Source organism: Bombina bombina, chromosome 2 (assembly GCF_027579735.1).
Source record: "Bombina bombina isolate aBomBom1 chromosome 2, aBomBom1.pri, whole genome shotgun sequence".
NCBI lineage: Eukaryota > Metazoa > Chordata > Amphibia > Anura > Bombinatoridae > Bombina > Bombina bombina.
The window spans coordinates 290,737,132-290,763,206 of NC_069500.1; the positions used below are offsets into that span (position 1 = coordinate 290,737,132).

General features: G+C 40.9%; 1 protein-coding gene across 2 annotated transcripts in view; it reads left to right on the plus strand.

The window, feature by feature from the left end:
- The window catches only part of HSD17B4 (hydroxysteroid 17-beta dehydrogenase 4), a 790,821-nt gene that overhangs the window by 210,349 nt on the left and 554,397 nt on the right, over positions 1-26,075 (plus strand). For both annotated transcript variants that reach the window (XM_053701594.1, XM_053701593.1), the window contains exon 10: positions 4,897-4,988. In XM_053701594.1, the coding sequence (XP_053557569.1) occupies positions 4,897-4,988 (92 nt within the window). The remainder of the gene's footprint in view (positions 1-4,896; positions 4,989-26,075) is intronic.

Genomic DNA, 26,075 nt, shown 5'->3' on the forward strand with positions numbered 1-26,075 from the left:
TTCATTTTTGGTTGATGGAGCCAAGAATTTTAAGTGCTGTGAATGTATTGAGGCAGAAATTAGCTTAGGACTTATGGAGAACACAAGGATTAGAATTCAGAGGCTACGTGTCTGTTTATATGTCCATTTCAGTGATATATTTTTTCTTTCAAATAGCAGTCGGAAAGTATTAATCAGCCTGCCGCTCCTTACAATTCAGTACTTATAGCTCGCCCATTATAAAAATGAAAATTAAAATTGGGGGCTGTTGTGAGCTAGAGAACATTGCAGGATTTTTCAAAATTTCCTCTTCTGAAGATGGAAGGCAGTTCCCCTGTCTTGTGACTATATGCCTCTTAATGAGACTCCTGGGATAGTTCCCAAGTCGACACCAATCAGGCTGTCTCCTTAGGTCCAGGAGCTATAGTTGTTGATCTTTGTTGAGGCTAACTATGAAGGGGGAACTGCTTGTCTTTATTTTATTTCTGCTGCATATTAAGTTTATTTACTGATATATGGCCCTTTCTATCAAGTGTATTCCTGGTGCTGATACAAAGAAAAGCAGGGCCTGTGCCAAATAATATTTCTTTATGTGTGTGTTTCCTCAATAGCTTTCTGCCCCGTAGGGTTAATATGCGGCCACCAAGAGTTCCTGTAGTTACAACGTAGTGACACAGCACCCCAGTCCAAATACCCCTTTTATTCAGCTAAGCCCTTGTTGTCCCACAACAGGGGGGGTTATGTCGCTCCCTTAATAATTAAACTGAGTAAATGGTTCTGCAGCACTTGTATGATGTGTAAATATTTTGCTGTTATTAGTTTCTAATATTTAATTATTGGTGATTCAATATAGGAGTAGCTGGGCCCTGATATGGGAAGAATAAAGTTCGGATTTGTAGGGGTTGATGTATAAGATTAAAGGTCTTACCCTCTAGTCAGTGCCGTGGGTCATGAATTGCTCTCACATTAGGTGGTCTGATGGTGTTTGTAGAGCCGGGCTGTGAGTAGAGCAAATGGCGGGTGTTCGCGCCAAAGGTTAGTGGCGCACTTTAACTAAATAGTTCTCTCTGCCTCCTGTCAAGACTTTCTTCCGGTAAGTCTCTAAGCTGGATCTTTTAGGTAGCGGTGGGCCCAGAGACAGGGAGGCCGTCAGTCTTGGATGTTGCCCTACTCGATCCGCTATATCGGAAGGCCACGTGGCGGTCCGTGCTGATTAGGGACTTAGCTGATTCCTGTTGCGGTGTTGCCGAGTAGTTCTATAACACTCCGGAGCGGAGCCCCGACCCTCCGGAGTGTTGCGATTCAGCAGTCCTTTGTTCCCTTGTCCCCTGGCAGCTGGGGTATTAGTGCGCTGTTTGTTTCTCTGTGGAGGGGGAACCAAGTCGCAAGTCCTCTATTCTTCTTTACCTCCGGTTAGAGGTTGTGGGTTCTTTCCATGCTGACTCCTATTTAAAGGGACACTGAACCCAAATTTTTTCTTTTGTGATTCAGATAGAGCATGCAATTTTAAGCAACTTTCTAATTTACTCCTATTATCACATTTTCTTCATTCTCTTGGTATGTTTATTTGAAAAGCAAGAATGTAAGTTTAGATGCCGGCCTATTTTTGGTGAACAACCTGGGTTGTCCTTGCTGATTGGACAGCACCAATAAAAAAATTGCTTTCCATGGTTCTGAACCAACAATTTACTGGCTCCTTAGCTTAGATGCCTTCTTTTTCAAATAAAAATAGGAAAAGAACGAATAAAAATTGATAATAGAAGTAAATTAGAAAGTTGATTAAAATTGCATGTTCTATCTGAATCATGAAATAAAAAAATTGGGTTCAGTGTCCCTTTAACATGATTTTGAATGTGATTGCTTAATTGCTTAATTCTGAACACAGCTACATCCCCAGTTACACTTATGCAACCACATTATTTTTTTTTTTTTTTGTTTTCTTCCCTCCACCTAAAAGATTTCAGTTTGTTTTTTCAATCAAGTTGTACAGTTTATAGGTCACATTAAAGTTGGAAAAGTTCTGAAATGATTTATCTTTGTCTCATTTTTTTACATCACAGAAACCTGACATTTTAACAGGGGTGTGTAGACTTTTTATACCCACTGTATATTATGGTATTTAACTACGTTTACAATACAGGACTATTGTATCCACATTTAAAGACACTGTGATTTACAACGCCAGCTAAAATTGCTCCCAGTGGGGAAGCAAGCTGTCCGCCCAAAGCAACTCTCTGATACTAATATTATGTGTACATGTCACCGCTCCTGCTATCATGTTTTACCTATGTTTTTATGTTTGCACACGGCGCTCATGTCTGAGCGTCCGGTTGCCATGACCACTCGCGTGACGTAAGCGTCACGTGATTTTGGGTAATTTCTGGGAGGCGGAGTGAGCACCGCACAAGTGTTTGCCGTGCATGGATATTAAGGGGGTGAGTTCACTATTGATTGTTATGCTTATTTTTGAAAACGGGGTTATAGCCGAAACTTTAAATAAAATACTATTTGTATTTACTTGAAGAAAGACCCTGTGAGTGACTTCTTTTTCACTGGAATATATATATATATTACCAAAATGCCATCAGATATATGTAAAAATATGTATTTATGAATAAGTAGAACATATTCTGCTATGTGAAGAACATTCTAAGTTCGTCTTTTTATGCTCGGGTTAGCGTGCAAATTAAAACTGTCTACTTTCAACTTGTAATACGCACTACCCAACCCACGCAAAAAAGCTTACTTCTAGAGCAGTTAACGCTCGAGTAGGATCATTAAAAAACCCTCGACTTGGAATCTTGCCCTTTATGTGCTCTTCATTTTAAAGGAAAAATAAACTGCCTGCAGCTCTCTTCAAAGCGTTTCTCTTATTTTAACCATTCAAAAGTGTCGGCTTGTGAAGTTATGCATATTTACACTGGGTGACACCATCTTGAAATTTAAGTATTCTTGTACCTTTTGACAAAGAAGTGGTGAACACTCACAAATCAGTCTTTTTGACAAACCCATCATGCACTTCAGTTTATCATGCACAATACTGAGTAGGAGCTCTACATTTTTGCAGTGGCTTTATTTCTCTATATCATTCCTGAGGTTTTTTTATATTTAATTACTTTTAAACTGTGTAACCATGTAAAGAAAAAAAAAATGCTTTCTAGTGTGGAGAAAGGCCAGCAACATCTACTGTATGTAACAATAAGTTAACAATAAGTGTTTACCAAGAAGGAGAAGCCCAGTATAAAGATGCAGAGTTTTACCAACTGTTTTCTGTAGTGGGTTAAAATAAGATCCTTAAAAGAGAGATACAGTTAAATATCATAGCTACTGCAGTCAGTGGCGTAGCGTGGGGGGGGCCACAGGGGCGGTTGCCCCGGGCGCAAAATTCTTAGGGGCGCAAAATTTCAAAAGAACTTTGCGCCCCTAAGCAATTTAATTAGTTATAAACATTGCAGGCGGCAGGGCCGTGGTGGTTGTTTGTAAGGGAGCCGCCTGCCAATTCATAAGGTGCACTACTAGGATTGCCACTTGCCCCGGTATTAATAATTAGGGGGGGTTGAAGAATGTGCATGAGTCAGTCACACTTATCATCAAGGGAAGTGAGGAGGAGGCCCTGACTGCAGCCTGAAGTGCATCATGATGAGGTCATGGACCATGGTCGATAGTCCAGCCAGTCCTCCTCTCAACTCCCCTCCCAAAGACCCAAGTCCCACCCAGTCATGTGATCTTGTTGGTGTGCGGGTGCGGTGTCGCTGCGAGCTGCTAGTACGACGAGTCCGACAGAGGTGGCCAGGCCTTGACCCTCCTGTTTGGGTACTGTTCAACTTCTTCCTAATGATATGATCTGCAGTTTTTTCTAGGTAAAATATTTTTTTTAAATTTGTTTTATAAAAAAAGAGTTTCCTCTGTATTACCTGCTTTGAGAATTACTCACCTGCCTGCTCTATAATATATATCTTTTTCTATATCTATATATATATATATATATATATATATATATATATATATGTATATATATATATATATATATATATTATACTGTATATACAAGTATATATTATATATTTATATATATATATATATATATATATACACAAACATACATATTTTTTATATATATATATATATATACATATTGTTTATATTATATATATATATATATATATATAATATAGTAATATATATATAATATAGTAATATATATATATATATATATATATATATATACACATATAAAAAAATTTGTTTTCATATTGAATTTGTGGCTGCGAGAAGCCACGCCCCCAAGCCACACCCTGAGACACACCCTCTCCACCCCCTTTTAAAAAGTGTCCAGGAATATTCTGGGCAAAAGGTAGCAACCCTATGCGCTACCGTGCGCACTCACAAATGCATCACTTTACTGGTGGAAGAGACTCAGTCAGTGCTAATGGGTTAGGGGGCACAATACTTGCCTTGCCCTGGGCGCTGACAACCCACGCTACGCCACTGACTGCAGTTGTACTCAGGAGATTAACGTCCCTTTAAGTCAGAGTAATGGAATAATTCACTTGGAAGCATGAATTATATTTATCTGCTTTTGTTAATATATATTTACTTATATACTCAATAACCTATTGGTTTACTGCAGCCTTTTTTGCAGCCTAGAGGTTAAAATCTAGTTAATCCAACAGCTTTGGAAGACTGAAATGTCTGCCCTTCAGAAGACCTTGTAGAAAAAGATGTTTTGACATAACATTGTACTGTAATTTCCTCTCTGATGCACAAACTCAATTGCTAAAGCTTTTACAGTAATATATGTAATAAAACAGAACTACATTAGGCTGACGAAGCACTGCTACATGCTAGTACGATATCATTTATAAACTAATGTCGGTTTTCAAGCTGAACACTCTTTCTTTCTTTTTTTATTTTTAGATCTTGTGGACGCTCTGAAACCTGAATATGTGGCTCCTCTTGTTTTATGGCTTTGTCATGAAAGTTGTCAGGAGAACGGCAGCTTGTTTGAGGTAAAGGCTTTCTTAGCTGTGTTTGCAATTGGCTTCTTGATACCTTTCTATTTTAGTTAAAGGGACAGTCAAGTCCAAAAAAACATTTCATGATTCAAATAGGGCATGCCATTTTAATCAACTTTCCAATTTACTTTTATCAACAATTTTGCTTTGTTCTTTGGTATTCTTAGTTAAAAGCTAAACCTAGGAGGTTCATATGCTAATTTCTTAAACCTAGAAGACCACCTCTAATCTGAATGCATTTTGACAATTTTTCACCACTAGAGAGAGTTAGTTCATGTGTTTTCATATAGATACCATTGAGCTCACGCACATGAAGTTACCTAGGAGTGAGCACTGATTGGCTAAAATGCAAGTCTGCCAAAAGAACTGAAATAAGGGGGCAGTTTGCAGAGGCTTAGAGACAAGGTAATCACAGAGGTTAAAAGTGTATTATTTTAACTGTTGGTTATGCAAAACTGGGGAATGGGTAATAAAGGGATTATCTATCTTTTTAAACAACAACAAAAAATCTGGTGTTGACTGTTCCCTTAAGGCTTTCTCCCTATTGATTTCATTTCTGTATTTTATGTGGTGGAAATAACATATTACTTACAGATTCCAATGTTGTTGTTAATGTCATGAACGTGTTATAGTGAACACAATTTGTGTACATTAATAAATGGACTTTTAGATGAATAACCATTTAAAAAAAATGGTAGTGATTATTTCTAGGATTTTGGCTGCTGGTATTTTGAAGCGACATCATTCATACATGAACAGAGTTTTTACTTTCAGTTAAAGGGTTAAACAACCACCCTTTTGTAGTTAAAGAGACAGTCTAGTCAAAGTTAAACTTTCATGATTCAGATAGGGCATGACATTTTAAACAACTTTCCATTTGACTTTTATCAATAAATTTGCTTTGTTCCCTTGGTGGTATTTTTCAAAAGCTAAACCTAGGTAGGCTCAAACTGATTTCTAAACCATTGAAAACCGCCTTTTAGCTCACAGCATTTTGAAAGTTTTTCACAGTTAGACAGTACTAGTTCAAGTTTGGCATATAGATAACATTGTGCTCACTCCCATGGAGTTATTTAGGAGTCTGCACTGATTGGATAAACTGTATGTCTGTCAAAAGCACTGCGATAAGGGGGCAGTCTGCAGAGGCTTAGATACAAGGTAATCACAGAGGTAAAACATATAGTAATATAACTGTGGTGGTTATGCAAAACTAGGGAATGGGTAACAAAGGGATTATCTATCTTTTTTTTTTTTTTAAATATGCAAGTCATTAACAAAAGCTTTTACAGGATAGACATTAGAAGTTCCATAACATTTGCCATAAAATCCAGAATGTCCATATTCTTATATTGTCCTTATAGATTTATGGCAATGATTTGTAAAGTATTCAATCCTGACTACTCACAATGAGCAGGTCCGGAAAAAGTTTCTACAGTAGTACCATAGATTTGTATTAAATAACAATGAATAATAATATAACATAATATAACATAAATAAACAAACAACAAAATAACAAGGTTAATCAGAGTGAATACACCAATCCTATTAAGAAGTGTATAAGGCTTTATCTGTATTAAATGAGTTAACGGAGTTAAACCCCAGGCCCCCCAAAATATTTATATGCTTAGATTAAGCTTAAAGGCGTGGCCTTAGTTGGTCAGTTGGAGCTATGACTTTGTGGTAGGGTTCGAGATTCCCACAAAAACACTATTTCGTGGTAAATGTCTAAAGTGTTGGATAATAGATAGTGATATCTCTCTAATTTAAGGTTTTTGTGTATTTCTTGTTTCCATATTTGGATGGTGGGAATAGTATCCTTCTTCCACAGGCGAGGAATCAATTGGTTTGCACTATTGATCATGAGCTGGCATAGTTTTTTATGGGCTTTGGACTGGAGCTTTGGATAGAGGTGGAATAAAAATATTAGTGGATCCAGAGGCATGGTATCTATCTTTTTAAACCATAACAAATCTGGTGTAGACTGTCCCTTTAAACAAACAAGCAAAAAAACAGTACACATGCAAAGTTATCTGCTTTAGAACAAAAAAAACACACACAAGTTATATAATCCTGCAAGTTCTTATGATAAAGCATTATGCATTTAAATACAGGTTACCCAAGACAACTCTCGCAGTGTCTTGCTACTTCCCTGTCTGAGATCCAAATGAATCTAACCTTGCTTGCAAGAGCTGCCTTACATAGCCCTCTAACTGTTCTCCGCTGTTGTTAATTGGCTTCTTGTTGTTTGACTGTTATCAATAGGAATGGTTTCAGCATTGAGCGGGCAAGCCGTACAGCATTTTGCTTCTTTCGTGATGGTATTTTCCCTGTAGAGAAATGAACCCTTTCTACAGGGATGAGTTTATACACTCCATCACGGCCTCCTACTAAACATTTATTTATTTCTTAAAGGTGATACCTTATTTAATGTTTTTCTTTTGCATGATGTACCTGAGTCCACGGATTCATCCTAACTTGTGGGATATTGTCCTTCCTGACAGGAAGTAGCAAAGAGAGCACCACAGCAGAGCTGTCTATATAGCTCCCCCCTTAACTCCACCCCCCAGTCATTCTCTTTGCTGACTCTAAGCAGGAAGAGTAAAGAGAAGAGGTGTTGTTAAACTGTTAGTTTTATTTTATCTTCAATCAAGTGTTTGTTATTTTTAAATGGTACCGGTGTTGTACTATTTACTCTCAGGCAGGACATAGATGAAGATTTCTGCCTGGAGGATGATGATCTTAGCATTTGTAACTAAGGTCCACTGCTGTTCCCACAGAAGCTAAAACTTCAGTGTGAGGAACGGTTTCTTGCTATACAGCAATGAGGTATGTTCAGTCATATTTTCTGCAGAGACTGTGTTAACTCAGAAAGGCTGACAGTGTCCCCATTAGGGGAAGGGTAAGCAGTAATCATAGTGTTATCAGAGGTTTTTACTAGCTTGCAGAAAGGGTTAATTTTTTGTGGGCACTCAGTTTGTTATGTGAATTTTGGACAAACGTTTTTGTGTCTGGGAGTAACGTTTTCTGTTTTATGGGACATTTGCTTGAGGGTTCTTTGGGGTTGTTTATAACCCACATAGCTTTCAGGCAGGGTTTGTTAGTTTTGTGTAGGCACCAGCAAGATCGAGTGAGGTGGGCGGGGCCTACATTTACAAGCAGCAAGCAACTTCTCCTGAGGTCCTGAGAGTCTTCTGAGGGACTAATTGAAGCTTTAAACCCCATATTATCGCTTCCTGAGGGCAGGTAGGGCCACAGCAGAGCTGTGGCAAGGTGCTTTAGGGGGTGTTAACCGGTTTTAAACATATTTCAATACGTTTTTTTCATTTGGGGGTTTATTGCTTATTAACTTGTGGTGCAATCCTTCTAAAGCTTAGTGGGTACACTGTTAAAATTTCAGAAAAATTGAAGCAATTTTAACCTGTTTTGCAGTTTGTGTATGCCTTTTTTTCTCTTAAAGGCACAGTACCGTATTTGCAAATTGTGTTTTTTTCATTAAATAAAGTGTTTTCCAAGCTTGCTTGCTTTATTACTAGTCTGTTAAACATTTCTGACACTGAGGAAACTCATTGTTCAATTTGTTTAGAAGCCATTGTGGAACCCCCTCTTAGAATGTGTCCCACTTGTACTGATATGTCTATATATTGCAAACAGCATATTTTGACTTATAAAAGTTTGGCATTAGATGATTCTCAGACAGAAGGAAATCAGGTTTTGCCATCTAGTTCTCCCCAAGTGTCACAACCAGTAACGCCCGCACAAGCGACGCCAAGTACTTCTAGTGCGTCTAATTCTTTCACCTGGCAAGATATGGCTTCAGTTATGAATACTACCCTCACAGAGGTTTTATCTAAGCTGCCTGGGTTGCAAGGGAAGCACAGTAGCTCTGGGTTAAGAACAAATGCTGAGCCTTCTGACGCTTTAGTAGCCGTATCCGATATTCCCTCACATTCCCTGTTCCCTATTCTGAAGTAGGGATGAGGGATTTGCTGTCTGAGGGAGAGATTTCTGATTCAGGAAAGATGTTCTCTCAGACAGATTCAGATATGACGGCATTTAAATTTAAGCTAGAGCACCTCCACTTATTGCTCAGGGAGGTTTTAGCTACTCTGGATGATTGTGACCCTATTGTAGTTCCAGAGAAATTGTGTAAAATGGACAAATATTTAGAGGTTCCTGTTTACACTGATGTGTTTCCGGTCCCTAAGAGGTTTTCGGACATTGTTACTAAGGAGTGGGATAAACCAGGTATTCCGTTCTCTCCCCCTCCTGTTTTTAAGAAAATGTTTCCTATTTCTGATACCATAAAGGACTCATGGCAGATGGTCCCTAAGGTGGAGGGAGCTATTTCTACCCTGGCTACGCATACAACTATACCTATTGAAGACAGTTGTGCTTTCATTGATCCTATGGATAAAAAATTAGAGGGTCTCCTAAAGAACATTTTTGTTCATCAAGGTTTTTTTCTTCAACCTATAGCATGCATTGTTCCTGTAACCACTGCAGCTGACTTTTGGTTTGAGGCTGTAGAAGAGGCTCTTCAGATGGAGACCCCACTAGATGATATTTTGGACAGAATTAAGGCTCTTAAGTTGGCTAATTCTTTTATTACAGACACCGCTTTTCATCTTGCTAAATTAGCGGCTAAGAATTCAGGTTTTGCCATTTTAGCGCGTAGAGCGTTATGGCTTAAGTCCTGGTCAGCTGATGTGTCATCTAAATCTAAGCTTTTGTCCATCCCTTTCAAAGGTAAAACCCTATTCGGGCCTGCATTGAAAGAGATCATTTCAGACATTACTGGAGGGAAGGGTCATACCCTCCCTCAGGATAAGTCAAATAAGACAAGGACCAAACAAAATAATTATGTGGTAGCCTCCGATCCGGGACCGGATCTAGTAGGGGGCAGATTCTCTCTCTTTGCTCAGGCCTGGGCAAGAGACGTTCAGGATTCCTGGGCAGTAGAAATTGTAACCCAGGGATACCTTCTAGATTTCAAGGATTCCCCTCCAAGGGGGAGGTTCCATCTTTCTCAATTGTCTGTAAACCCGACAAAAAGAGAGGCGTTCTTACGCTGTGTAGAAGACCTTTTTACCATGGGAGTGATCTGCCCAGTTCCAAAAGCAGAACAGTGGCAGGGGTTCTACTCCAATCTGTTTATAGTTCCCAAAAAGGAGGGAACCTTCAGACCAATTCTGGATCTCAAGATCCTAAACCAATTCCTAAGAGTTCCATCTTTCAAGATGGAGACCATTCGGACTATCTTACCATTGATCCAGGAGGGTCAATATATGAGCACCGTGGACTTAAAGGATGCGTATCTGCACATTCCTATCCACAAAGATCATCACCAGTTCCTCAGGTTCGCCTTTCTGGACAAGCATTATCAGTTTGTGGCTCTTCCTTTCGGGTTGGCCACGGCGCCGCAAATCTTCACGAAGGTGCTAGGGTCCCTTCTGGCGTTTCTAAGGCCACGGGGCATAGCAGTGGCGCCTTATCTAGATGACATTCTAATTCAAGCATCGTCCTTCCAACTAGCCAAGTCTCGCACAAACTTAGTGTTGGCCTTTCTAAGGTCTCACGGGTGGAAAGTGAACGTAAAAAAGAATTCTCTTTCCCCCCTCACAAGAGTTTAATTTCTAGGGACTCTGATAGACTCGGTGGACATGAAAATATTTCTGACGGAGGTCAGGAAATCAAAGATTTTGTCCACCTGCCGAGCTCTTCATTCCATTCCTCGGCCGTCAGTGGCTCAGTGTATGGAGGTAATCGGACTAATGGTAGCGGCAATGGACATAGTTCCGTTTGTTCGCTTGCATCTCAGACCACTGCAACTATGCATGCTCAATCAGTGGAATGGGGATTATGTGGATTTATCTCCTTAGATAAATTTGGATCAAGAGACCAGAGACTCTCTTCTTTGGTGGTTGTCACAGGATCATCTGTCCCAGGGAATGTGTTTCCGCAGGCCAGAATGGGTTATAGTGACGACAGACGCCAGTCTTCTGGGCTGGGGTACAGTCTGGAATTCCCTGAAAGCTAAGGGTTTGTGGAGGAGGCTCTCCTACCGATAAATATTAAGAGTGATATTCAATGCTCTCCAGGCATGGCCTCAGCTGGCTTTGGCCAGATTCATCAGATTTCAGTCGGACAACATCACAACTGTGGCTTATATCAATCATCAGGACGGAACAAAGAGTTCCTTAGCGATGATAGCGGTCTCAAGGATAATCCAATGGGCAGAGGCTCACTCTTGCCATCTGTCAGCGATCTATATCCCAGGTGTAGAGAACTGGGAAGCAGATTTTCTAAGCTGTCAGACTTTTCATCCGGGGGAGTGGGAACTCCATCCGGAGGTGTTTGCTCAGCTGGTTCGGCTATGGGGCACACCAGAGTTGGATCGGATGGCGTCTCGTCAGAACGCCAAACTTCCTCGTTAAGGCTCCAGGTCAAGGGATCCTCAGGCTGTACTGATAGATGCTCTAGCAGTACCCTGGTCGTTCAACCTGGCTTATGTGTGTTTCCACCTTTCCCTCTCCTTTCACGTCTGATTGCCAGAATCAAACAGGAGAGAGCATCAGTGATTTTGATAGCGCCTGCGTGGCCACGCAGGACTTGGTATGCAGACCTGGTGAACATGTCATCCTTTCCACCATGGTCTCTGCCATTAAGACAGGACCTTCTGATTCAAGGTCCTTTCAAGCATCCAAATCTAATTTCTCTGCAACTGACTGCTTGGAGATTGAACGCTTGATTCTATCAAAGCGGGGTTTCTCTAAATCAGTCATAAATACCTTGATTCAGGCTGGAAAGCCTGTTACCAGGAACATTTATCATACGATATGGCGTAAATATCTTTTTTGGTGCAAATCCAAAGGCTTCTCCTGGAGTAAAATCAGGATTCCTAGGATTTTGTCTTTTCTCCAAGAGGGATTGGAGAAAGGGTTATCAGCTAGTTCCCTAAAGGGACAGATATCTGCTCTGTCTATTTTGTTGCACAAGCGTCTGGCAGATGTTCCAGACGTTCTGGCTTTTTGTCAGGCTTTAGTTAGAATTAAGCCTGTGTTTAAACCTATTGCTCCGCCATGGAGTCTAAATTTAGTTCTTAGAGTTCTTCAGGGGGTTCCGTTTGAACCCATGCATTCCATAGATATTAAGCTTTTATCTTGGAAAGTTTTGTTCCTAGTTGCTATCTCTTCAGCTCGAAGAGTTTCTGAACTATCTGCATTAAAATGTGACTCTCCTTATCTTGTGTTCCATGCTGATAAGGTGTTTTTGCGTACCAAGCCTGGGTTCCTACCTAAGGTTGTTACTAACAGGAATATCTATCAAGAAATTGTTGTTCCTTCTCTGTGTCCTAATCCTTCTTGTAAGAACTTGGACGTGGTTCGTGCTTTGAAATTTTATTTGCAGGCAACCAAAGATTTTCGTCAAACATCTTCTTTGTTTGTTGTCTATTCTGGAAAGCGTAGGGGTTAAAAGGCTACGGCGACTTCTCTTTCCTTTTGACTGAAAAGCATCATCCGTTTGGCTTATGAGACTGCTGGACAGCAGCCTCCTGAAAGGATTACAGCTCATTCTACTTGAGCGGTAGCTTCCACATGGGCTTTTAAAAATGATGCTTCTGTTGAACAGATTTGTAAGGCTGTGACTTGGTCGTCGCTTCATACCTTTTAAATTTTTTATAAATTTGATACTTTTGCTTCTTCGGAGGCTATTTTTGGGAGAAAGGTTTTGCAAGCAGTGGTGCCTTCCGTTTAGGTTCCTGTCTTGCCTCTCCCTTCATCCGTGTCCTAAAGCTTTGGTATTGGTATCCTACAAGTTAGGATGAATCCGTGGACTCGGTACATCATGCAAAAGAAAACAAAATTTATGCTTACCTGATAAATTTCTTTCTTTTGCGATGTACCAAGCCCACGGCCTGCCCTGTCTATTCTAGACAGATAGTATTTTGTTATGTAAACTTCAGTCGCCTCTGCACCTTATAGTTTCTCCTTTTCGTCCTTGGCCTTCGGTCGAATGACTGGGGGGTGGAGTTAAGGGGGGAGCTATATAGACAGCTCTGCTGTGGTGCTCTCTTTGCTACTTCCTGTCAGGAAGGACAATATCCCACAAGTTAGGATGAATCCGTGGACTCTGTACATCGCAAAAGAAAGAAATTTATCAGGTAAGCATAAATTTTGTTTTTATGGCACACATCAATACAACTCTTAAACTAGCAATGCATACATTACCCTTAAAAACGCATATTAAGTTTACATGCCAAAATGATAATTTATAGACAACACCCCACTATCTCACTAGATCAGATAGGATTAATTAGGCAAGCTTTTGAAAATATTAGAAGAATGATCAATCTCAATCATTTAGCTCACAGTTTGGGTTAACCCATGCAGACCCAGTTCGTTGCTGCTGAACATCCTTTGATTTCGTCACCGAGTATACCTAGCAGAAGGCTTCAAGAAATGAGGGTTCTAACCCTTCTGCTATATTTCTAGGCAATGTGGTTCATGTGATGATTTATTTAATTTCAATTTGATTCATTTGGATTTTAGACAGAGAAGTAGCAAGGCACTGGGAGAGTTGTCTTGGATAACCTGTATTTAAATGCATAATGCTTTGTCATAAGAACTTGTAGGATTATATAAGTTGTGTGTGTTTTTTCTCCAACATAGGTGTGTCCGGTCCACGGCGTCATCCTTACTTGTGGGATATTCTCTTCCCCAACAGGAAATGGCAAAGAGCCCAGCAAAGCTGGTCACATGATCCCTCCTAGGCTCCGCCTACCCCAGTCATTCTCTTTGCCGTTGTACAGGCAACATCTCCACGGAGATGGCTTAGAGTTTTTTAGTGTTTAAAATTTAAAGTGACAGTAACGGTTTTATTTTAAAACGTTTTTTGTACAACTGTGCATGCTCAGTCAGTGGAATGGGGACTATACAGACTTGTCTCCGAAGATACAAGTAAATCAGAGGACCAGAGACTCACTCCGTTGGTGGCTGTCCCTGGACAACCTGTCACAAGGGATGACATTCCGCAGACCGGAGTGGGTCATCGTCACGACCGACGCCAGTCTGATGGGCTGGGGCGCGGTCTGGGGATCCCTGAAAGCTCAGGGTCTTTGGTCTCGGGAAGAATCTCTTCTACCGATAAATATTCTGGAACTGAGAGCGATATTCAATGCTCTCAAGGCTTGGCCTCAGCTAGCGAGGGCCAAGTTCATACGGTTTCAATCAGACAACATGACAACTGTTGCGTACATCAACCATCAGGGGGGAACAAGGAGTTCCCTAGCGATGGAAGAAGTGACCAAAATCATTCTATGGGCGGAGTCTCACTCCTGCCACCTGTCTGCTATCCACATCCCAGGAGTGGAAAATTGGGAAGCGGATTTTCTGAGTCGTCAGACATTGCATCCGGGGGAGTGGGAACTCCATCCGGAAATCTTTGACCAAGTCACTCAGCTGTGGGGCATTCCAGACATGGATCTGATGGCCTCTCGTCAGAACTTCAAAGTTCCTTGCTACGGGTCCAGATCCAGGGATCCCAAGGCGGCTCTAGTGGATGCACTAGTAGCACCTTGGACCTTCAAACTAGCTTATGTGTTCCCGCCGTTTCCTCTCATCCCCAGGCTGGTAGCCAGGATCAATCAGGAGAGGGCATCGGTGATCTTGATAGCTCCTGCGTGGCCACGCAGGACTTGGTATGCAGATCTGGTGAATATGTCATCGGCTCCACCTTGGAAGCTACCTTTGAGACGAGACCTTCTTGTTCAGGGTCCGTTCGAACATCCGAATCTGGTTTCACTCCAGCTGACTGCTTGGAGATTGAACGCTTGATCTTATCGAAGCGAGGGTTCTCAGATTCTGTTATCGATACTCTTGTTCAGGCCAGAAAGCCTGTAACTAGAAAGATTTACCACAAAATTTGGAAAAAATATATCTGTTGGTGTGAATCTAAAGGATTCCCTTGGGACAAGGTTAAGATTCCTAAGATTCTATCCTTCCTTCAAGAAGGATTGGAAAAAGGATTATCTGCTAGTTCCCTGAAGGGACAGATTTCTGCCTTGTCTGTGTTACTTCACAAAAAGCTGGCAGCTGTGCCAGATGTTCAAGCCTTTGTTCAGGCTCTGGTTAGAATTAAGCCTGTTTACAAACCTTTGACTCCTCCTTGGAGTCTCAACTTAGTTCTTTCAGTTCTTCAGGGGGTTCCGTTTGAACCCTTACATTCCGTTGATATTAAGTTATTATCTTGGAAAGTTTTGTTTTTAGTTGCAATTTCTTCTGCTAGAAGAGTTTCAGAATTATCTGCTCTGCAGTGTTCTCCTCCTTATCTGGTGTTCCATGCAGATAAGGTGGTTTTACGTACTAAACCTGGTTTTCTTCCAAAAGTTGTTTCTAACAAAAACATTAACCAGGAGATTATCGTACCTTCTCTGTGTCCGAAACCAGTTTCAAAGAAGGAACGTTTGTTGCACAATTTGGATGTTGTTCGCGCTCTAAAATTCTATTTAGATGCTACAAAGGATTTTAGACAAACATCTTCCTTGTTTGTTGTTTATTCCGGTAAAAGGAGAGGTCAAAAAGCAACTTCTACCTCTCTCTCTTTTTGGATTAAAAGCATCATCAGATTGGCTTACGAGACTGCCGGACGGCAGCCTCCCGAAAGAATCACGGCTCATTCCACTAGGGCTGTGGCTTCCACATGGGCCTTCAAGAACGAGGCTTCTGTTGATCAGATATGTAGGGCAGCGACTTGGTCTTCACTGCACACTTTTACCAAATTTTACAAGTTTGATACTTTTGCTTCTTCTGAGGCTATTTTTGGGAGAAAGGTTTTGCAAGCCGTGGTGCCTTCCATTTAGGTGACCTGATTTGCTCCCTCCCTTCATCCGTGTCCTAAAGCTTTGGTATTGGTTCCCACAAGTAAGGATGACGCCGTGGACCGGACACACCTATGTTGGAGAAAACAGAATTTATGTTTACCTGATAAATTACTTTCTCCAACGGTGTGTCCGGTCCACGGCCCGCCCTGGTTTTTTTAATCAGGTCTGATAATTTATTTTCTTTAACTACAGTCACCACGGTACCATATGGTTTCTCCTATGCAAATATTCCTCCTTAACGTCGGTCTAATGACTGGGGTAGGCGGAGCCTAGGAGGGATCATGTGACCAGCTTTGCTGGGCTCTTTGCCATTTCCTGTTGGGGAAGAGAATATCCCACAAGTAAGGATGACGCCGTGGACCGGACACACCGTTGGAGAAAGTAATTTATCAGGTAGACATAAATTCTGTTTTTTTGTTCTAATGCTTACTGTGTACTGTTTTTTCTTTCATGTAATTAGCAAGAGTCCATGAGCTAGTGACGTATGGGATATACATTCCTACCAGGAGGGGCAAAGTTTCCCAAACCTCAAAATGCCTACAAATACACCCCTCACCACACCCACACCCACAATTCAGTTTTACAAACTTTGCCTCCCGTGGAGGTGGTGAAGTAAGTTTGTGCTAGATTCTACGTTGATATGCGTTTCGCAGCAGGCTGAAGCCCGGTTTTCCTCTCAGAGTGCAGTGAATGTCAGAGGGATGTGAAGAGAGTATTGCCTGTTTGAATACAATGGTCTTCCTCTAGGGGATCTATTTCATAGGTTCTCTGTTATCGGTCGTAGAGATTTCTTCTCCTACCTCCCTTTTCAGATCGACGATATACTCTTATATACCATTACCTCTACTGATTCTCGTTTCAGTACTGGTTTGGCTATCTACTATATGTAGATGAGTGTCCTGGGGTAAGTAAGTCTTATTTTTTGTGACACTCTAAGCTATGGTTGGGCACTTTATATGTAAAGTTCTAAATATATGTGTTTAAACTTATATTTGCCATGATTCAGGATAATCAGTATTCCTTCATTCAGACTGTCAGTTTCATTATTTGGGATAATGCATATGATTAAATATTTCTCCAACATTGGTGTGTCCGGTCCACGGCGTCATCCTTACTTGTGGGAATATCTCTTCCCCAACAGGAAATGGCAAAGAGTCCCAGCAAAGCTGGCCATATAGTCCCTCCCAGGCTCCGCCCACCCCAGTCATTCTCTTTACCGTTGCACAGGCAACATCTCCACGGAGATGGTTAAGAGTATGTGGTGTTTAGTTGTAGTTTTTTTATTCTACTATCAAGATTTTGTTATTTTAAAATAGTGCTGGTATGTACTATTTACTCTGAAACAGAAAGAGATGAAGAATTCTGTTTGTGAGAGGAAGATGATTTTAGCAGACAGTAACTAAAATCCTTTGCTGTTTCCACATAGGACTGTTGAGATGAAGTAACTTCAGTTGGGGGAAACAGTTAGCAGACTTTTCTGCTTTTCTGCTTAAGGTATGACTAGCCATATTTCTAACAAGACTGTGTAATGCTGGAAGGCTGTCATTTCCCTCATGGGGACCGGTAAGCCATTTTCTTAGTCTCAAGCAGAATAAAGGGCTTAATATGGGCTATAAAACTGGTAGACACTTTTATGGGCAAAATCGATTGCTTTATTTTGCCATTACTGCGCAGTTGTTTTTGAGAGCAAGACATGCAGATGCATGTGTGAGGACCTGAAAATAGTTGGAAAAGTTCCTAGAAGGCGTCATTTGGTATCGTATTCCCCTCTGGGTTTGGTAGAGTCGCAGCAAAGGCTGTAGCTGGGACTGTAGAGGGGTTAAAACTGTAACCGGCTCCGGTTTCGTTATTTTAAGGGTTATAGCTCTGAAAGTTGGTGTGCAATACTTTTAATGCTTTAGGACACTGTGGTGAAATTTTGGTAAATTTTGAACAATTCCTTCATATTTTTTCACATATTCAGTAATAAAGTGTGCTCTGTTTAAAATTTAAAGAGACAGTAACGGTTTTGATTTAAAACGGTTTTTGTGTTTTACTGACAAGTTTAAGCCTGTTTAACATGTCTGTGCCTTCAGATAAGCTATGTTCTATATGTATGAAAGTCAATGTGTCTCCCCCTTCTAAATTATGTGATAATTGTGCTAAAGCGTCCAAACAAAGTAAGGACAGTACTGTCACAGATAAGGAAGTTGCCCAAGATGATTCATCAGATGAAGGGAGTAGACATGGTTCTACATCATCTCCTTCTGTGTCTACACCAGTTTTGCCCATGCAGGAGACACCTAGTACTTCTAGCGCGCCAATGCTTATTACCATGCAACAATTGACGGCTGTAATGGATAACTCCATAGCAAATATTTTATCCAAAATGCCTGCATATCAGAGAAAGCGCGATTGCTCTGTTTTAAACACTGACGAGCAGGAGGGCGCTGATGATAATTGTTCTGTCATACCCTCACACCAATCTGAAGGGGCCATGAGGGAGGTTTTGTCAGATGGGGAAATTTCAGATTCATGAAAAATTTCCCAACAGGCTGAACCTGATGTTGTGACATTTAAATTTAAATTGGAACATCTCCGCGCACTGCTTAAGGAGGTGTTATCTACTCTGGATGATTGTGACAACCTGGTCATTCCAGAAAAATTATGCAAGATGGACAAGTTCCTTGAGGTTCCGGTGCACCCCGACGCTTTTCCTATACCCAAGCGGGTGGCGGACATAGTGAATAAGGAATGGGAGAAGCCCGGCATACCTTTTGTTCCCCCTCCTATATTTAAGAAATTATTTCCTATGGTCGACCCCAGAAAGGACTTATGGCAGACAGTCCCTAAGGTCGAGGGGGCAGTTTCTACTCTAAACAAGCGCACTACTATTGCTATCAAGGATAATTGTGCTTTCAAAGATCCTATGGATAAAAAATTGGAGGGTTTGCTTAAAAAGATTTTTATACAGCAAAGTTACCTTCTTCAACCCATTTCGTGCATTGTTCTTGTCACTACAGCAGCGTGGTTCTGGTTCGAGGAACTAGAAAAGTCGCTCAGTAGAGAGACTCCATATGAGGAGGTTATGGACAGAGTTCACGCACTTAAGTTGGCTAACTCTTTTATTTTAGATGCTGCTTTGCAAATAGCTAGATTAGCGGCGAAAAATTCAGGGTTTGCAATTGTGGCGCGCAGAGCGCTTTGGCTAAAGTCTTGGTCAGCGGATGTATCATCCAAGACAAAATTGCTTAATATTCCCTTCAAGGGTAAAACTCTCTTCGGGCCAGAATTGAAAGAGATTATCTCAGACATCACTGGGGGAAAGGGCCACGCCCTCCCGCAAGATAGGCCTTTCAAAACCAAGAATAAGTCTAATTTTCGTTCCTTTCGTAATTTCAGGAACGGACCGGGCTCTAATTCTGCATCCTCTAAACAAGAGGGTAATACCTCACAGACCAAACCAGCCTGGAAACCGATGCAAGGCTGGAACAAGGGTAAGCAGGCCAAGAAGCCTGCCGCTGCTAACAAAACAGCATGAAGGAGTAGCCCCCGATCCGGGACCGGATCTAGTGGGGGGCAGACTCTCTCTCTTTGCTCAGGCTTGGGCAAGAGATGTTCAGGATCCCTGGACGCTAGAAATAGTTTCTCAGGGTTATCTTCTGGAATTCAAGGAACTACCCCCAAGGGGAAGGTTCCACATGTCTCACTTATCTTCAAACCAAATAAAGAGACAAGCATTCTTACATTGTGTAGAAGACCTGTTAAAGATGGGAGTGATACACCCAGTTCCAACGGCGGAACAAGGAATGGGATTTTACTCAAATCTGTTTGTGGTTCCCAAGAAAGAGGGAACTTTCAGACCAATCCTGGATCTAAAGATCCTAAACAAATTTCTCATCATGGAAACCATTCGAACGATTCTACCCACAATTCAGGAAGGTCAATTTATGACTACCGTGGATCTAAAGGATGCGTATCTACATATCCCTATCCACAAGGAACATCATCAGTTCCTAAGGTTCGCCTTTCTGGACAAACATTACCAGTTTGTGGCTCTCCCATTCGGGTTAGCCACTGCTCCAAGGATTTTCACAAAGGTACTCGGATCCCTTCTAGCGGTTCTAAGACCGAGGGGCATTGCAGTAGTACCGTACTTGGACGACATTCTAGTACAAGCGTCGTCTCTTTCAAAGGCAAAGGCTCACTCAGACATCGTTCTGGCCTTTCTCAGATCTCACGGATGGAAGGTGAACATAGAAAAAAGTTCCCTGTCTCCGTCAACAAGAGTTCCCTTCTTGGGAACAATAATAGATTCTTTAGAAATGAGGATTTTCTTGACAGATGTCAGAAAGTCAAAACTTCTAAGCGCTTGTCAAGTTCTTCATTCTGTTCCTCGTCCTTCCGTAGCTCAGTGCATGGAAGTAGTAGGATTGATGGTTGCAGCAATGGACATAGTTCCTTTTGCGTAAATTCATCTAAGACCATTACAACTGTGCATGCTGAAACAGTGGAATGGGGATTATACAGACTTGTCTCCAGTGATTCAAGTAGATCAGCAGACCAGAGACTCACTCCGTTGGTGGCTAACCCAGGATCACCTATCCCAGGGAATGAGCTTCCGCAGTCCAGAGTGGGTCATCGTCACGACCGACGCCAGCCTAGTGCGCTGGGGCGCGGTCTGGGAATCCCTGAAAGCTCAGGGACTGTGGTCTCGGGAAGAGTCTCTTCTCCCGATAAACATTCTGGAACTAAGAGCGATATTCAATGCTCTCAAGGCTTGGCCTCACCTAGCAAAGGCCAGATTCATAAGATTCCAATCAGACAACATGACGACTGTTGCGTATCTCAATCATCAGGGGGGAACAAGGAGTTCCCTGGCGATGAAAGAAGTGACCAAAATCATAAAATGGGCGGAGAATCACTCCTGCCACCTATCTGCGATCCACATTCCAGGTGTGGAAAACTGGGAAGCGGATTATTTGAGTCGTCAGACATTCCATCCGGGGGAGTGGGAACTCCACCCGGAGATCTTTGCCCAGTTGACGCAACTATGGGGCATTCCAGATATGGATCTGATGGCGTCCCGTCAGAACTTCAACGTTCCTTGCTACGGGTCCAGATCCAGGGATCCCAAGGCGACTCTAGTGGATGCACTAGTAGCGCCTTGGACCTTCAACCTAGCTTATGTGTTTCCACCGTTTCCTGTCATTCCCAGGCTGGTAGCCAGGATCAAACAGGAGAGGGCCTCGGTGATCTTGATAGCTTCTGCGTGGCCACGCAGGACTTGGTATGCAGACCTGGTGAATATGTCATCGGTTCCACCATGGAAGCTACCTTTGAGACAGGACCTTCTTGTTCAGGGTCCATTCGAACATCCAAATCTGGTCTCCCTCCAGCTGATGGCTTGGAGATTGAACGCTTGATTCTATCTAAGCGTGGGTTTTCAGATTCCGTGATAGATACTCTGGTTCATGCCAGAAAACCGTTAACTAGGAAGATTTACCATAAAATATGGAAAAGATATATCTGCTGGTGTGAATCCAAGGGATTCCCATGGAATAAGATAAAGATTCCTAGGATTCTTTCCTTTCTACAAGAAGGTTTGGATAAAGGATTATCTGCAAGTTCTCTAAAGGGACAGATTTCTGCTTTATCTGTCCTACTGCACAAACGACTGGCAGTTGTGCCAGATGTTCAAGCATTTGTTCAGGCTTTGGTTCGGATCAAGCCTGTTTACAGACCTTTGATTCCTCCCTGGTAGCCAGGATCAAACAGGAGAGGGCCTCGGTGATCTTGATAGCTTCTGCGTGGCCACGCAGGACTTGGTATGCAGACCTGGTGAATATGTCATCGGTTCCACCATGGAAGCTACCTTTGAGACAGGACCTTCTTGTTCAGGGTCCATTCGAACATCCAAATCTGGTCTCCCTCCAGCTGATGGCTTGGAGATTGAACGCTTGATTCTATCTAAGCGTGGGTTTTCAGATTCCGTGATAGATACTCTGGTTCATGCCAGAAAACCGTTAACTAGGAAGATTTACCATAAAATATGGAAAAGATATATCTGCTGGTGTGAATCCAAGGGATTCCCATGGAATAAGATAAAGATTCCTAGGATTCTTTCCTTTCTACAAGAAGGTTTGGATAAAGGATTATCTGCAAGTTCTCTAAAGGGACAGATTTCTGCTTTATCTGTCCTACTGCACAAACGACTGGCAGTTGTGCCAGATGTTCAAGCATTTGTTCAGGCTTTGGTTCGGATCAAGCCTGTTTACAGACCTTTGATTCCTCCCTGGAGTTTAAATCTAGTTCTTTCAGTTCTTCAAGGGGTTCCGTTTGAACCTTTACATTCCGTAGATATTAAGTTGTTATCTTGGAAAGTTTTGTTTTTGGTTGCTATTTCTTCTGCTAGAAGAGTTTCTGAGTTATCTGCTCTACAATGTACTCCACCCTATCTGGTGTTCCATTCAGATAAGGTTGTTTTGCGTACTAAGCCTGGTTTTCTACCAAAGGTTGTTTCCAACAAAAATATTAATCAAGAGATAGTTGTACCTTCTTTGTGTCCGAATCCAGTTTCAAAGAAGGAACGTTTGCTACACAATTTAGATGTAGTCCGTGCTCTAAAATTCTACTTGGAAGCTACGAAAGACTTCAGACAAACTTCTCTGTTTGTCGTCTATTCTGGTACAAGGAGAGGTCAAAAAGCAACTTCTACCTCTCTTTCTTTTTGGCTTAAAAGCATCATCCGATTGGCTTATGAGACTGCCGGACGGCAGCCTCCTGAAAGAATCAGAGCTCACTCCACTAGGGCTGTAGCTTCCACATGGGCCTTCAAGAACGAGGCTTCTGTTGATCAGATATGTAAGGCAGCGACTTGGTCTTCACTGCACCCTTTTGCCAAATTTTACAAATTTGATACTTTTGCTTCTTCGGAGGCTATTTTTGGCAGAAAGGTTTTGCAAGCCGTGGTGCCTTCCGTTTAGGTGACCTGATTTGCTCCCTCCCTTCATCCGTGTCCTAAAGCTTTGGTATTGGTTCCCACAAGTAAGGATGACGCCGTGGACCGGACACACCAATGTTGGAGAAAACAGAATTTATGCTTACCTGATAAATTACTTTCTCCAATGGTGTGTCCGGTCCACGGCCCGCCCTGGTTTTTTAATCAGGTCCGATGAATTTTTTTCTCTAACTACAGTCACCACGACACCATATGGTTTCTCCTATTTTTTTCCTCCTGTCCGTCGGTCGAATGACTGGGGTGGGCGGAGCCTGGGAGGGACTATATGGCCAGCTTTGCTGGGACTCTTTGCCATTTCCTGTTGGGGAATAGATATTCCCACAAGTAAAGATGACGCCGTGGAAGGGACACACCGTTGGAGAAAGTAATTTATCAGGTAAGCATAAATTCAGTTTTTTTCTTACCTTGAAAAATTTTCAATTGACTATTTTTCCCTGCGGGCTGTTAGACTCGCGGGGGCAGAAAATGCTTAATTTTATTGCGTCAATTTTGGCGAGAAGTTTTTTGGTGCAAAATTTGGTCATTTCCGGCGCCGTAGTTGACGCCGGAAGTTGTTCGTAGTTACGTCATGTTTTTCGACGCATGTGTATTCAGACTTTTTTTTGCGCCAAAAAATGTGGGCGTCGGTTTCGGCGTCAGAGGATGTGGCGTCATACTTGGCGCCAAAAGATATGGGCGTTGTACTTGGCGCCAATAATGTGGGCGTCATACTTGGTGCCAAAAATGTGGGCGTCTTTTTTGTTCCACTTTTTCTCACATTATTTAAGTCTCATATTTTTGCTGCTTCTGGTTCCTAGAGGCTTGTTTGTTTTGCATTTTTCACCCATTCCTGAAACTGTCATTTAAGGAATTTGATAATTTTGCTTTATATGTTGTTTTTTTCTATTACATATTGCAAGATTTTTCCATACTGTCCCTGAATCAGAAATTGCTATCGGATTCCTGTTGACTGATATCAGTCCTTCCAGCTAAGCTGAAGCTAAGTTAATTTATTTTAATGTTATGAATGTTTTATCTTTAGCTATGGTTTGTAATAAGTTATTATGATAAACTTTTACATGCAGAATCTATTAGTATTTATGCTTCATATATTGCTATTCTTTTTACATCTTATGTACAAGATATACTTAGAAATTTCTAAGAATATTTTTCTGATTCTATGTTAAAGGCTTTGTCTGACATCCCGCCTTCTAATAAAATTTTTAGGTCTTTTTCAAACTTCTTTTTTAGTTGATGAAGTTTCAAATGACCAACAACATACTGAATTATCCTTCTCTGATGGTGTTTTTTCTCATTCAGAATTTTCTTCATCAGATATTGACACTAACAAATCTACTTTTTTATTTTTATTAGAGTACATTTGTTCTTTGTTGAAAAGGTGTTGATTATTTTGGATATTGAGGTAACTAGTTATTTTTTAAAGACTTGCTAACATTTTATTTCTGCTTATTAATCTTCTGTGTTTTCAGAAGTTTTTTTCCAGTTCCTGATACTAGGGAATGGAATAGGCTGAGAATTTTCTTTTATTCCTTCTTCAAGGTTTTTAAATTATATTCTTTGCCGGCAGTTAGCTTTCAGTTTTGAGGATTCCCCAAATTAATGGGGCTATCTCTGCTCCTGCTAAATATGCTATTGTTTCTATAGCAAAATAGTATTTATTTTTTTCCTTCAGATGGTTGTATCTTATTTAAGGAAAATTATTTATTTCAGGTACTTTTCTTGGACCTGTAATTTATTTGGATGATGTTGCAATTGCTTCATTTTTCTGTTTGGATACTTTAAGATCAAGTATCAGATTATGATTTATTTTAGCATTGTTAAAGGGACAAAATCTACTACTCATTTGAAATTCAGACTAAGTGCTATTGCATTGTCTTGTTGTCTTGCATTTGTTGATTATGCAAGTCCAGTGTGTTGATTGGTCCTTTAACTTGATTAACATGCTAATAATTTCATTTGTGTCTTCATTTTATTGAATATTTTCGCAAATGAGGTTTAATCTATGTCTTTAGCTGTTTTAGCTAGAAGAATTTTGTGATTTCTAAAAATCCATATTTCTTTTTTTCCAAGATAATCAATTATTTGGTTCATAATTGGATTCAATTCTTAACTGTTACTCTGGGCTTCAAGATTGAGTTCTAAGACTAAAACTTTAAACTTATTTTAGTTTTGTTGTTCTTACTAAGGAACAAAATCCTAAATTCTTACCCAAGTAACATGTTTTTAATTGGAAGTTTTTTTTTTCAGTTCAAAGTCTGCTCCCTAAATTTGCATGTATGTGCCGTATTCCAGCTTGGCTGGTAAGGGGCAGGTTAAGACTTTTTTGAAATTTGTTTGGTTCTTTTCGGTCCAAATTTCTTAGATTTTGGGTACAGAATAAGATTCAGAGTAAAACCGTCTGTGAGAAGTCTTTTCTTTCTCTATTATATATTCCAGCTATTCCAGTAAGGCTAACACTTTCCTTAAGTGTGTTTCAGACCTATATATTTTGGGTATTGGTGAAGCGCGGCTGGTCACCCGTTAGGGCTTAAGCGCTGCTCAGACCTGGAGTTTTCTGGGGTATTTATTCCAGTTCCATTTTTAGGAAATGGGTTTTGGGGTTTTATTCAAGACTAAACATTGTTCTAAAGATAGAAAATCTTTTTGAATTGTCATATAAGTATACCATCTTTTAGAATGGTGTTTATATGGTCTATTTTGCCTTTTTTGGTCAGAGATGCATTATTTGTTTACAATAGATACAATAGATGCATATCTTCTGTTTTCATTTCAGATTATTTATTTTTTCTGAGATTCTCTTTTTTGACAAGCATTACCAATTTTCCTTCTGGTCTAGCGACAGTTCTAAGAATCTTTTCAAGGTTCTCAGTGTTCCTTATTTGGACGGTCTCGTGGTACTGGCTCAGTCTTTTCGTTCTGCGGAATCTCATACAATTTAACTTTGTTGTTTCTTCAAGTCATGGTTAGAGGATTTTTTAATCAAAAGCTCCTTGATTCCTTTCACACAAGGGTCACCTTTTTTTAGGTTTCCAGATAGATTGTGTCAATATCTTTGTCTCTAACAGACAAGTGACAATTTATTGGGTTCCATTTGTCGGAATCTTCAGTCTCTATTATTTCCTTCAGTTGCTATATATGCATGGAAGTTTTAGGTCTCATGGCTGCAGCATTGGATTTGATTCCCTTTGCTCATTTTCATAG